The sequence below is a fragment of the Colobus angolensis genome, unplaced genomic scaffold (assembly GCF_000951035.1).
Source record: "Colobus angolensis palliatus isolate OR3802 unplaced genomic scaffold, Cang.pa_1.0 Scaffold34, whole genome shotgun sequence".
Taxonomy (NCBI): domain Eukaryota; kingdom Metazoa; phylum Chordata; class Mammalia; order Primates; family Cercopithecidae; genus Colobus; species Colobus angolensis.
Genome location: NW_012116710.1, coordinates 35224 through 49518, shown reverse-complemented (window position 1 = coordinate 49518; position 14295 = coordinate 35224). Strand labels below are relative to the sequence as shown.

At 45.1% G+C, this 14295-nt stretch overlaps 1 protein-coding gene across 1 annotated transcript in view; it reads left to right on the top strand.

Moving 5' to 3' along the window:
* LOC105519198 (SLIT-ROBO Rho GTPase-activating protein 3-like) overlaps positions 1-14295 on the top strand; it is a gene marked incomplete at its 3' end in the record, with an annotated part of 146402 nt that overhangs the window by 112200 nt on the left and 19907 nt on the right. The window contains exon 2 of the mRNA XM_011952504.1: positions 13816-14008. Coding sequence (XP_011807894.1) covers positions 13816-14008 — 193 coding nt within the window. The remainder of the gene's footprint in view (positions 1-13815; positions 14009-14295) is intronic.

The window sequence follows — 14295 nt, the reverse complement described above, 5'->3', positions numbered from 1 at the left end:
TACTTGCTAAACTCCTTTTATATTAAAAAATCAGGTCCCAGACTGCAGAATCTAAGTAGAATTTAATAACATTATTTTGCTTTCATTGTGTTTATTTTTATAGTTACATTTCATTAGTGGCACATTTTTTTGGGGGGGGGGGTTCCATTTATGGTGGTACCATAAAGCAGCCCAGGTAAAAAGTAAGATGATTTAAAGAAATATATTAGACAAATATACAGCCGGTAGTTTTTAGAAGGAGCACCTTGTAAAGATGGCTGTGAGGTTTGGGAAAGATTTAGATGTTTCCAGCAGGCCCCCAGTTCTCTGACTTCTATTTTAGCTCTGGGAGGAAAGTATGATTAAAAACATAAAGAGAAACATCATCAGTCAGAGGACTCAGCTGGAAATTCAGCATTAATGAATTCTGATCTCTTCTCATTTAAATGGATCTGATCCTTCAGGGACCATTGGGCAGCAAAACCGTGAATATTAATCTTGTGTTGAAATTGATCACACCCATCCAGCTTTAACTCAGAGCCTCTGGTAGGAGGAAGCGTGGTCTCACTCTGGCTGTTCTTTGCATTTCACTGAACATCTGGAAGGTGTGGAGGCAACTTCTGTCTGACTTCTTCACGGGAAGGAATGGCTATTATTTGGACACAGCACAGATGCTATGGGGAAACCCTCTCTCCCTCCCGTTCTGCTTTCTGCTGCCTGCTTCCGATTCAGGGGGACTGGTTTAACAATCTGGGTAGGGGTGGTCAGGGGTCTGCAGAGCTGGATTTCTGCTTTCAGACCACTGTGGGAAGTGGGACTCCTTTCTTTAATTTCTTCAGCCATGCATGTATATACAATGCTAATTCCCTAGTGTGCTGGGGACCTCATCATTTCCTCTTACATAGAAGAAAATTTTCCTGGTTGACAGCATCATCATTATTAAATAACTCCTATTTTTTTCAAAATACTAGCCAATATACTGTGCTTCCTTTTTGGAGGAGCTGGTGGTGGTGAGAATCAGTGTGGGAAATGCCAATCATTTCACCCAGCACTGCCTTCCCAGCATATGTGTTCCCCCATCCCCTAGAAAGCTGCAAGCAGATAGAATTTGCTTCAGGGAAGCCTTTGGAGTTGATATGCTTTGATTCTCTGCGTTAAGCCTGGCCTTTACTACCCTGAATAATCGTGAGGTGGCGAAAGACAGAGCATAAAAACCTGGCTCGCTTGGTATAGTACATATGGCAGGCTCTCATCTCTCTGGCAACATGGTACAAGATTTGGGGCCAAAAGATTTCTTAATATTTACATGAAATTAGGCATGTCGCTTTACCTCTCTGTGGCTCAGTCTGCTCCTCTGCAAAACGGGATAATAGTAGTAACTCCCTCCTAAGGCTGTAGCATAGCTTCAAGGAGACAATTCGGGGAAGCACACAGCTCCAAAATGTCTGCTCTTACTTCCTCCATCCTGCAGATGGGAAAACCAAGGCCCAGACAGGATAACTGACTTGCTGAAGGTCACACAGCTAGCCAGTGTCAAGGTCAGGCTCTGAACTCAGCCAAGTCTGATCCCAGATGCAGCTCTTGGAACTGCAGCACCCAAAAGGCCTATTAATCAGGGCCAGCCTCCCCAGGAACCGTGGGGATCAGGGATAGACCCAGGAAGCGCCTGGCAGAGTCTCTGGTGGACTCTGGCATCAGGCAGGCCCAGGTTCCAATCCTGTGATTCAGGCAGCCCCTTTCCCTTCTTTGGGCCCCAATTTCCTCATCTGTAAAAGGGTGTGACACCCACTGCCTCCTCTAACGTGGTATTATTTAATAATTGAGGATGGCCGTTGACGGGCCTGGCTCGATAAAAGTTAATAAAGGATGGCCTGATGTCACTGCTAGGGGTCGTTGGCCGAATACAGGAAGGGGAGAGGGAGAGAATACAGGGTGCCAGGAGCTTCCTCACGTCTGTGAAAAGGGAATTCGAAGAGACGACTTAGGAGCCCGCTCTCAGCCACCCCAGCGGCTGTACGTGGCACGGGGTCGGGCGCTCGGGGTCCCGGCAACGGTTGCCGCGGCAACGGCTCCTGGTGGCTGACCCCAGCCCTGCATCTGCTGCCCCCAACCCCGGCGCTGGGCGCACGGATCCCGGGGGCCCTCGGGGTCTTCCCGAAAGCCGACTCTTGGTGTACAGGGGACTAGGAGAAGGGCGGCAATGGGGAGCCCGTGCCCGGGCCGCTCACGAATCCTTTGTGCAGGGCCTAGAGAAGGAGCGAAACGCGGGCCAGGCCTGCGGAGAGGGCGGGCGGGGAAGGGGAACCCGCACAGAGAGGCTGGAAGAAGGTGGCTGGTGACACAGCCCTCCTTAGGGAACTGTGGACGCGGGGCGCGAGATGGCGCTTGGGAAACACTTAGCTCGGTGCCCAGCGTGCCTGGTGCTCACGGTCCATGACTACAGCAGCCGTCATGGCTCATTTCTTGCGTCCCTTCAGTGCCCCAGGCACCACGCGCATACCACCCCTCACCCTTTTAACAACCCCAGAGGGGAAGGTATTATTCCCTATTTTACAGATGAGAAAACAGAGACCGGGCTGAAGCCACTTCCCCAAAGTGGAGAAAACCAGATTTGGAGCCTAGGCTGGCTGTCCTCAGAGCTTGTGAGCACATGCCCTTCTGCTGCGCCATGCCACCTCTGTATAGATGCTGTTCGCCGAGGGTCCACCAGGTGCCTGGCACATCATCTGCATTATATCTAGTCTGATCCTGGCAACAACCCTGCAAGATAAGAACAGTTACTTGCGTTTTACAAATCCGAAGACAGCTCAGAGAAGATACTGAGTTGACTGCCCGAGGCTTCACAATGTGGATCCGGCAGAGACAATAATCAGCCCTGTGAGAGTGGCTCCAGAGTCCAGGCTCTGCTGGGTCTATCTGCTGGGCCACATCATCTCCGCTAGGGCTGGAGTTGGAGGGCAAGGGACCCCACCAGGATGCTGGGTTTTGGGCTGAGAGCAAGGAGAGTGAGTCTCCATCATCATGTTTTCTTGAGGGAGGGGTTCGACGACACCATTACACTGCTCTTGTTGGAGAGGTCGTGCACAAATTGGGAGTAATAAAACATAGTGCCATCCCTACCTTTCAGGACCATATTTTCCATTTAAGGAGATGAGAAATGGCCACAGAAATAAGTTATAATACATGGTAATTATAGCTAAACTTTATGAAGCCTCTGATGCATGCTGTCCAATAGAAGTTTCTGCAATGATGGAAATCTTCTGCACTGTCCAGGATGGTAGCCACAAGCCACATGTGTCTTTAGCACTTGAAATGTGGCAAATGCAATAGAGGAATGAGTTTTTTATTTTAATTAAATGCAAATATCTACATGTGGCTAGTGTGTTGGACAATACAGTGCTAATATATGGAAAGCACTATGCCAGGAACTTCCTTTGCATTAACACATATCATTCTTACAACAATATGAGGTAGAGATTATTATCATTCCCATTTGACAGAGGAAACTGAGTCTCAGGTTGCCCACCTGAGCATGTGGCAGGGCCAGGGTTTGAACCGGACAGATGAACCCAGAGCCTGCTACATTGTGCTATGAAGCTGAGATTTCTCTACTCAGAGGAGGGCCTGAGGTCAGGGTCAGGATGTACTGGGATGCATATAATGACAGCCAAGCTGGTGCTCTGTGTGGATGGTACAGAGATGACCATGGCGGGTGGAGACAGGAGGTGGAACAGGACATGATCCGTGAAAGAAGAGGACTTTCTTTCTTCTCTGGCAGGACTGCCAGAGAAAGTACCCTGACCTGGGCATTGGGTGATGTTAGTTCCTGTCTGCCCTTTACTCTCGGTTTCAGCCCTGGCTTTGCCACTTTCTTAGTGGTCCTGGACAAGTCATTTCTCCTCCCTGAGTCTCAGTTGCTTCATCCATAGAATACGAGTGGCAATACTACCAGCCTCATAGGATGTCATGACAATCAGATGTGATTGTGCGTAGATGTGATGAGACATTGTTGACTGTAACATACCACGTGGTTTATCTTTATCAGCTCCTAAAAATTTACACTGGGAAGGTACCAGCTGCCCCTGTGGAGGAGAGGGGGCAAGTACTCCCTTGATCTTGGTTTTCAGGATGTATACAGACTGTGAGTGGTGCCTCTCCTTCCCAGGAGGTGCCAGAACAGTTACTGCATTTTCAGGACAGGGTCCAACGATTAGAATTGGGGGCGGTCTGGGAAGCTACATTTAAAATTGCTCTTTGTGGTCATACTCTGGCCCCTCTTACTAACCCAGGAAAGCCATCTGCAGGCAAGGGGCAGAGGCCTCCAAGGTCAAGTTTTGGCATTCCTAACAGGTCAGACCTGTTAACCAGAGCTGCAGGATTTGCACTGGTTTTATCTGCTTTTTCTCCCTTTTTTATGATGAAAAATTTCAAACATTCCAAAAGTAGAGAGAATAGTATAATAAGCCCTTCCTGCTATCTAGCACTAAACTAAACTTTAATGATTAACTCAAGGCCAGTCTTATTTTACTTAAAACCCTACCACTCTCCATCTCCAAACCTAAGGCTATTTTGGAGCAAATCCTAGCATGTCTGCTTCTAAATAGTTCCTACTCTGTCCTAAAGTTTTCGTCACAGTATAAACTGTTAAAATTTCAGGGGAGGGCAGTTTAGCAATCTTGATATCTTTATGTGATTTTACTTTAAGAACTTATTATATAGATGATATTCCTGCACATGTGCAGAATGAAACCTGTGTATGATTATTCATTCCAGCATTGTTGATGATAGTAAAAGATTATAAACAACCTAAATGTTCAGCAAAAGAGACTGGCTAAAGAAAAATTTACAGTGGAATTCTAGTGTGCTGTAAAAGGAATGAGGAAGTTCTTTACATTAATGATATGTACTGATCTCCATGATGTATTATTATTATTATTTTAGATAGACCCTTGCTCTGTTGCCCAGACTGGAGTGCAGTGGCACAATCTCAGCTCACTGCAACTTCCACCTCCCAGATTCAAGTGATTCTCCTGCTTTAGCCTGACAATTAGCTGGGATTACAGGTAATTGTAATCCCATCATGCGCCATCATGCCCAGATAAGATTTTGTATTTTTAGTAGAGACAGGGTTTCGCTGTGTTGGCCAGGCTGGTCTCAAACTCCTGACCTCAAGTGATCCGCCTGCTTCGGCCTCTCAAAGTGTTGGGATTACGGGTGTAAGCCACTGCGTCCAGCCTCCAGGATGTATTATTAAGAGAAAAAGATAAGGTACAGAACACTGTGAATGGTATGCTCTAACATGTATAAAAACAGAGGAAAAATATATTTAACACTCTATATATGTAAATTCTATATATATTCTGTCTTATATATAGATATATATCATATAATATAAGTTATATATAATGTATATAATATGTTTTATATATATGCCATTATTTCTGGAATGATGTGCACGATCATGGTAGTTCAGTTGTTTTGTGAGAGGGGAACTAGGTGGCTAATAGAGGTGGGAGTGAAACTTTATATACCCTTTCTACCTTTTCAGTTTTGTACATAATATTTAAAATCCCTGTATTTCCTCTTTAAAAACATAATTCCTTTTTTCTGTAAGTCAAAAACTGCTACAAAAATAAAGTCTATTAATTTCAAAAAGGATATTTACCCAAATGAATTGAAAACATGTCCACATAAAAACTTGCATACAGATGTTCATAACAGCTTTATTCATGATTAGCAACCAACATGTCTTTCAATAGGTGAATGAATAAACAATCTGTCAACATTATTCCATAGCACAGAATATTATTTGGTGATAAAAAGGAGCTATAAAGCCACAAAAAGACACGGAAGAACCCTACATGCATATTGCTAGGTGAAAGAAGTCACTCTAAAAAGTCAACATACTTTATGATTCCAGCTGTATAACACGCTGGGAAAGGCAAAACTATAGACAGTAAAAAGATTAGGGGTTGCCAAGGGTTGGCGTAAGCGAGAAGGGAGGATAAAGGGAGGTATAGGTGGAGCACGAGGATTTTTAGGGTGGCAAAACTATTCTGTGTGATACTGTAATGGTGGACACATGACATTAGACATTTGTCAAAACCCAGAAATGTACAACAGAAACGGTGAGCCATAAGGTAAGTGACAGACTTTGGTGTATCAGTATTGGCGCTTCAATTGTAATAAATGCACTATGGAATGCAAGATGTTAATAATCGGAGAAACTGTGCAGGGGAGAGGGAATATATGGGAACTCTCTGTACTTTCTGGTCAATTTTTTGGTAAACCTAAAACGGCTCTAACAATAGCCCGTTAATTAAAAAAGAAAAAGACTTTGATCTGAAGAATCTCCCTACTATTGCTGGTGAGGTTGTGATTGTGAGGAACAGTGGGGAGTATGAGGAATCTTGCATGGTGGGTCACATGGGCTGTTTGCCATAGGTGGCAGCCTGGGTGCATGCAAAGTGATCTTTAGTGAGACTGTTGCTTGGAGAGTGAGCAGGAGTGTTATGGGGATGGGTAGGCAGGCTGTGCATTCTTGGCCTTTGAATGTCAGAGGAGTTTGGCTTTGATCCTATAAGCAATGGGGAACCATGGAGAATTTCATCAGGAGGGTGACACGGGGAGATTGGTGCTTTAGGATACCTGGACTGAAGAATTAGTTCTTACGGCCAGGCACAGTGGCTTATGCCTGTAATCTCAGCACTTTGGGAGGCCGAGGTGGGTGGATTACTTGAGGTCGGGAGTTCAAGACCATCCTGGCCAACATGGTGAAACCCCGTTTCTACTAAAAATACAAAAATATTAGCTGGGCATGGTGGTGTGCACCTGTAGTCCCCAGCTACTTGGGAGGCTGAGGTGAGAGGATCACTAGAACTGGGAAGGCAGAGCTTGCAGTGAACTGAGATTGTGCCACTGCACTCCAGCCTGGGTGACAGAGTGAGACTCTGTCTCAAAAAAAAAAAAAGAGAAAATTAGATCTTCCCCTTCTCTGGGCCTCATGCCCCTGTCTATAAAACCAAGAGACTACACCGCACAGTGAGGTCATCTTCAGCTTTCAGGTGTTGAGTTCAAAGCCTGTCCCACTTTCCAACCCCTTTCCCTCCCTGCCACATCCCCCTTTTAATTTTTCTGCCACTCAGCGCTGTGTTATGGCTGGAACTGTCCCCCGATGGGGAAACGTCTGCTGAATGAAGTCTGCCTTGGGAGCAATTCTGTTTTATTTTATTTTATTTTTCTCTTTTTGAAATCTTCAAGGAGAAAACCCAAATCTGTGCCAGCTCGTAGGCTCCTAGCAGCAACTTGGATGGGAATTAGAAAGAACGAGATGGGTAATCAAATGCCCTCAGGGTTCCAGATCAGGGTAGGCTGTGGAGGATGCTCTGCCAGGGCCATTTCCTACTAGAAGGACTTGATTCTGAGCCCTGCAAACTGATGGAGAGTTCCATGCACAGCCCAGCCTGGGAGGCTGCAGCTGGTTGTGTGAACTGGGGGAGGTTGCTCTGCTCTTTCCAAATTGTCCGCTGTCATCACGATGTGATTTATGAGCTTTTCCTCTAAAATATGAGAACGTTGTCTCTTGATAATGCTCTGTAATGAGGAAGGCTGTGGCTGCAGCTTTTCTAATAAATAATATCTCTTTAGATCACCATCTTGTTACAAAAAGAATGCAAGAGTTTGAATACAGAGGGATTAAAATAGTCTTTTGTGTTTGTTTTGTTTTAATATGGAAAACAAGGATAATTCATGAAATGCAGACCAAGAAGTTCCTATAGGGGCCTCGGTCTAGCATTGTGTCAAGGGCATTATTGTAAGCTTCTGAGGGACCTGGGTTTGATTGCTGGCTCTGCTCTGAACCAGCGGTTAGGAGTACAGGCTAGTGACTTCCTGCTGAGCGGCCACTTCCTTGTCTATGGGGAAAAAGTGGGAAAACACTAGTAGCACTCTCTGCGTAGTTATATTTTTATGACTGTGTGTTGATATGACAAGGCTTGGTCTTGTGGGAGTGACAGCACCTCAGTACAGTTCAGTTCAACAGGTAGACCATCTAAGAGCGGACCTGTGTAGTTTGTTAGAGTTCAGAGAACGATGTGTGACCTTGGATGAGTCCCTGATCTTGGTGTACATAAAGCCTTGGTTTCTTCATTATTATAAATCCACGTTGAATGTATGTATGTGTAGGGGGTGAATGGTGTTGTGTGTGGTATGTGTTGTGTGTTTTGTATGTATGTGTGTGGCATATGTTTGTGTGTGTGTGTGTGTGTGTGTGTGAACTGAAGCTTCCATAATCACAACACTTAATGTACTTGGTAAAAAGCATTTGCTAAAGAGAAACAGTAGGCTGGGTGTGGTGGCTCATGCTTGTAATCCCAGCACTTTGGGAGGCTGAGGTGGGCAGATCACCTGAGGTTGGGAGTTCGACACCAGCCTGGTCAACATGGTGAAACCTTGTCTCTACTAAAAATACAAACATTAGTCAGATGTGATGGCACACACCTGTAATCCCAGCTACTTGGGAGGCTGAGGCAGGAGAATCCCTTGAACCTGGGAGATGGAGGTTGCAGTGAGACGAGATGGTGCCACTGCACTCCAGCCTGGGTGTCAGAGCAAGACTCTGTCTCAAAAAAAAGGGAAATAGTAATTTGCTATACAGATATTGATATCCTGATGACCTATTATGTGCTGGGAGAATCTGCCCTCAGAGCTTAAATTTCATTTGAGGAGATAAGGCAGAGATGGCATGCATACATGAAAGAGTGAAAACTAACAAACAGGAAAACCCAAACAGAACAGCACTAGGCAATCTGAGATTTACTGTACGTGCCGTGGGAGTTCAAAAGAGGGTCACCAGACTGGCAGCCCAGGCCTTCCTGGGAGGAGCAGTGCTTTATGTGGGCTCTGAAGCAGTGGTTTTCAACTTTTTGTTTTTTTTTTGCTTACCTACCCTCTACATGAACTTTGGGAAGAAAAATATCTCTTCTGCTTCACACATTTTAAGTTGACATCTAAAATGTCTCATTCTTTAATTTGTGCTAAATAAAATAAAATATTTTATTCTAAGTTTGATTAGTTACAAAGGATATAATTTTGGCCATGTTTTAAATATTCACATTTTAGTGTAACATTATACCTTACCACTCTCTTAAAACTATATCAAAATGTTGTGGGCAGGGATGGGCGGGGGGACTTACCTCTTTAGTCCCAGCTACTTAGAAGGCCAAGGCGGGAGGATTGCTTGAGCCCAAGAGTTGAAGACCAGCCTGGGTAACATAGAGACCCTTGTCTCTACAAAAAAAATTTAAAAATGTATCAAATAGAAACTAACATAGCAATTTTTAATTTTGTCTTTTTATTGAAGCCTCACTTTCATGTAGTAGAATGCACAGATCATAAGTGAGCAGCTCAATTAATTTTTATCAGTGTGCCTACCACCCACACCAAGGTGTGGAACATCTCCAGTATTCAGAAGGCATGCTCGTTCCCTCTCTCCGTCAATACCCGTCAAACGTGACCACTTTTCCGACCTCTATCACCATAAACTAGTTTTGCACAACCTCATCGGTTCTGGCTTCTTTCAATAAACACAAGGTCTGTGAGTTTCAAACATGTTGCTGTGAGGAGCAGTAGCATTCCTTTTTCTTTTTCTTTTTTTTTTTTTTTGAGACGGAGTCTCGCTCTCTCGCCCAGTCTGGAGTGCAGTGGCCGGACCTCAGCTCACTGCAAGCTCTGCCTCCCGGGTTTACGCCATTCTCCTGCCTCAGCCTCCCGAGTAGCTGGGACTACAGGTGCCCGCCACCTCGTCCAGCTAGTTTTTTGTATTTTTTTTAGTAGAGACGGGGTTTCACTGTGTTAGCCAGGATGGTCTCGATCTCCTGACCTCGTGATCCACCCGTCTCGGCCTCCCAAAGTGCTGGGATTACAGGCTTGAGCCAGCGTGCCCAGCCCCTTTTTCATTATTGTATATTATTCCACTCAATGAATAGCTCACATCCAAAAAAATCCATTTGATTCTTACTAGACATTTTGGGTCATTTCTAATATTTGGCCATAAAGATACTGTAAGTATTCTTGTATATATGTTTTTGGTGATCATAAGCACTGATTTCTTTTGTGTATGTATCCATGAGTGAAATTTCCTGGTCATAGGATAAATACCATAATACATTGGTTTCTACAATCATCCATCAAAGTTACCTGAACAAGTCAAATGTTTTATACTGCTCCTTTCTTTACCTTCCTGAACTCCTAATTCCCTTTCACTTGCTTCATAACATTTAATCTTAACATATTTTATGCTTGAAAGTTTTAAGATTATCATCTTCTTTAAAACTCTACTTATGTAAGCTGAAATGGGCATTTTAAATTTTTTCCTTTGAACTCTAAGATTCTTCCTTTTACAATGATTATGTATCATTATGTATCATTACAGTATCACCGTAATGTAATACATAATTTATCAAAATAACATTATTGTTTTACACATTTGATAAATCATTAAACATAAAGCATAACTTTGTATGGGAAATGCTTCTCATAATGAGATGGGCGGGATGGTTGATGGCAGTGCTTATCAAACTTTAAGGTGCACAAAGGCCACCTGGGAGATCTTGATAAAATGCAGATTTTGATTTGGATGGTATGGGCTGGGGCCTGAGACTTTATTCCGAAATTTTTCTTTTAGCTTTATTAAGGTATAATTGGAATGCCCCCCAAATGCGCACATTTAATTTATTCATCTTGATGAGTTTGGATGATTCTGTATTTCTTCTCTCTTCCCTTCCCTCCCCTCCCCTCCCCTTCTTTCCCCTCCCCTCTCCTCCTCTGTTCTTTTCTTTTCTTCTTACAGGAGTTCCCTCTAAGCATCATGGTATGGTCACGGCTCACTGAAGCTTTGAACTCCTGGGCTCAAGCAATCCTCCCACCTCAGCCTCCCAAGTAGCTGTGATTAGAGGCATGTGCCACCACGCCCAGCTAATTTCTTTTTTAAATTTTTACTAGGCTGGGTGCGGTGGCTCACATCTGTAATCCCAGCACTTTCTGAGGCTGAGGTGGGTGGATCATGAGGTCAAGAGATCAAGACCATCCTGGCCAACATAGTGAAACCTTGTCTCCATAATACAAAAAATTAGCTGGGTGTGGTGGTGCGTGCCTGTAGTCCCAGCTACTCGAGAGACTGAGGCAGGAGAATCGCTTGAACGCAGGAGGCAGAGGTTGCAGTGAGTGGAGATCGGGCCACTGCACTCCAGCCTGGCGACAGAGCGAGACTCCATCTCAAAACACAAAACAAAACAGACAAAAAAGATTTTACTAGGCATGAGGTCTTGTTGTATTGCTTAGGCTTCTGTATTTCTAACAAGCCCATTGATGATGCTGATGCTGCTGGTCCATGGATCACATTTTCATTTTTTTGAGACAGAGTCTTGCTTTGTTGTATAGGCTAGAGTGCAGTGGCACAATCATAGTGCACTGCAGCCTGGACCTCTTGGGCTCAAGCAATCCTTCTGCCTCAACCTCCTGAGTGGCTGGGAACACAAGCCCATGCCACTACGCCTGGTTAATTTAAAACAGTTTTTTTTTTGAAAGTTTTTATAGAGATAAGGTCTCCCTCTGTTGCCCAGGCTGGTTTTGAGCTCCTGGCCTCAAGTGATTCTACTGCCTCAGCCTCTCAAAGTGCTGCGATTACAGGCGTGAGTCTCATGGACCACACTTTAAGTAGCAAGGGTTTATGATCCCTTGATTAAAGGATGATTTGCAAATACCAACTTTTTAAAAACACTTTATATTATTTGAAGAGAATATAACTTTGTACATTTATTTATTTATGTATAAATTTATGGAGTACAAGTGTAATTTTGTTACATGCATAGATTGTGTGGTGGTGAAGCCAGGGTTTTTCGGGTACCCATGACACAAATAATGTACGTTGCACCCATTAAGTAATTTCTCATTATCCACCTCCCTCCCACCCCCTCACCCTTCTGAGTCTCTGTTGTCTACCATTCCACACTGTACATCCATGTGCACACATTATTTAGGTCCTGCTTATAACTGAGAACATGTGTAACATGAACATTTTATTTTCTCTCTCTCTCTCTCTCTTTCTTTCTTTCTTATTTTTTGAGACAGGGTCTCACTCTGTCACCCAGGCTGGAGTGCAGTGGCGTGGTCTCGGCTCACTGCAACCTCTGCCTCCTGGGTTCCAGTGATTCTCCTGCCTCAGCCACCAGAGTAGCTGGGACTACAGGCGCCCGCCACCACGCCTGACTGATTTTTTGTATTTTTAGTAGAGACGGGGTTTCACTGTGTTAGCCAGGATGGTCTCCATCTCCTGACCTCGTGATCCACCCGCCTCGGCCTCCCGAAGTGCTGGGATTACAGGCATGAGCTACCACGCTTGGCCAACATGAACATTTTAAATGGTCTATTTTTCCTTTTGGCACCCAGATGTCTCGACATTTTGGGACACTGCATCATAGATTCTGGACAAGTGAGCAGTTGCTCTTTTTCCTGTAAAGTGAGAACAGGACCATTGTGAAGAGGGGAGGTAGGAAAGGAGAGGGGTCGTGCATCTAGACTGAGGCACGTTGCCAGGGAGTGGGAATGGACGTGGAGGATCTCAGGTTGATTCCCTTCTACCTCAGCTTGCATACCCTGTGGGGTGTCTTTGTCTACCCCAGAGTAGTTCTGTCCCAGTTTTGAGTCCACTTCTCTGAAGGATGCTGAAATGATGCTGGCCACCATTTCAGATGGGGCACACATTTAGGCAGGTGAGATCTGATATTCCAAGGAATGGCTTGAATGGTTTGGAGAGTCCACTGGGGTAAAGTCCTGAGAAATGAAATTTGGGACTGCGTGGTGGATGGTCTTGAATTCCATGCTGAGGAGTTGGATTAATACTCTGGCAGAGGGGAGCCGTGGGGTGTTTTTGAGCAGGTTGCTGGTGTGAGCAGAGTGCTTTGCAGGCTGGTCTGTTGAGCAGCTCTTGGAATGGTCTGGAAAGAATTGATGCCTGGGGGCAGTGGCGGTGACAACCCTACAGGCTTGAAAATGAGAATGGCTGTGGTTATTGGCATTCAGCTGTGATTTTTAACTCCAGCTTCCAGCTTTTGAATTGTTGCCCTGGTTGCATAGACCTGGTTTGAGCAATCAGTATTTTCTGAAGTGTGGATCTGAGAGGTTCAGACATGGAATTCAAGGTGATATAAAGCAGGACACAGACATGGCCTTAAATAACACTGAAACCCAAGAGGGAAGAGCATGCCCTTCTCAGCCCTCTCTTAGTCCTGACTACAGTACGTGGAGAAAGTCACACTGCCATTTTCCTTTGGTTGATAAAGAGCCAGCAGCTTAGGCTTAGAGCCTTTGGTAAACAATTGTCTCTAGATAGAATTTTACAATATTTTTGTTTTCGTTGAATTATTTCCTATGTCCCAGGCTGTAAGGGGTCCTAGTGTTTCACTTTATTGTATTGATAGAAACCTTTGCATTTTAAGCAAGATCATCTCTGTAGGAAAGGTGAGTCAATTTACTAGATCATGTGGAAGAAATAAGAATGCTTGGGGCATGTGAATATGGCAAAAATCGTGGTGGTGACATGCAATGATTCAAGTTTTGGAAACATTTGGTTAGACCAATGGCAAAAACGAGCAAGAGTGGAATCTTTGTGCCAATGCTCTGCCAAGCAAGGTCTGGGCTCTGGCTGGGCTCAGAGAGGCTCTGGGTGGTGATAGGAGGGAGTTGCCTGAATTGCAGGGCCTGGGCCAGCAAAAGAACAGGCCCCAGTGCCCCCGTCCCTACCACCAGTCTCATGCTCCCACGCTTGTGTGCCCGCAGAGATCCGCACACAGCTGGTGGAGCAGTTCAAATGTCTGGAGCAGCAATCAGAGTCGCGACTGCAGCTGCTTCAAGACCTCCAGGAGTTTTTCCGCCGGAAAGCTGAGATTGAGCTCGAGTACTCCCGCAGCCTGGAGAAGCTGGCCGAGCGCTTCTCCTCCAAAATCCGCAGCTCCCGGGAGCACCAGTTCAAGTAAGAAGTTGGGTATGGGTGCACAGAGATGGGAGGCAGCACTGGGGTGGGCGGGCAGTTGGTGGCAAAGCAGAAAGGAGGCCGGCCTCGTTGGAGGCAGAGGGTGTGCCTTCAGGGCCCTGGGTCTGCAGGTTACTTACACCTCTAAGCCTCAGCCTTCCTCATGTGTAAAGACAAGCTAGAAAGAGTTCCTCTGCAGAAGTTTCCTGAAGGGAATAAACGAGCAACCCAAGAAGAGTGTTTGTCACAGACAATAGGTGCTCGATCAATTGTTGTTGCTGTTATTA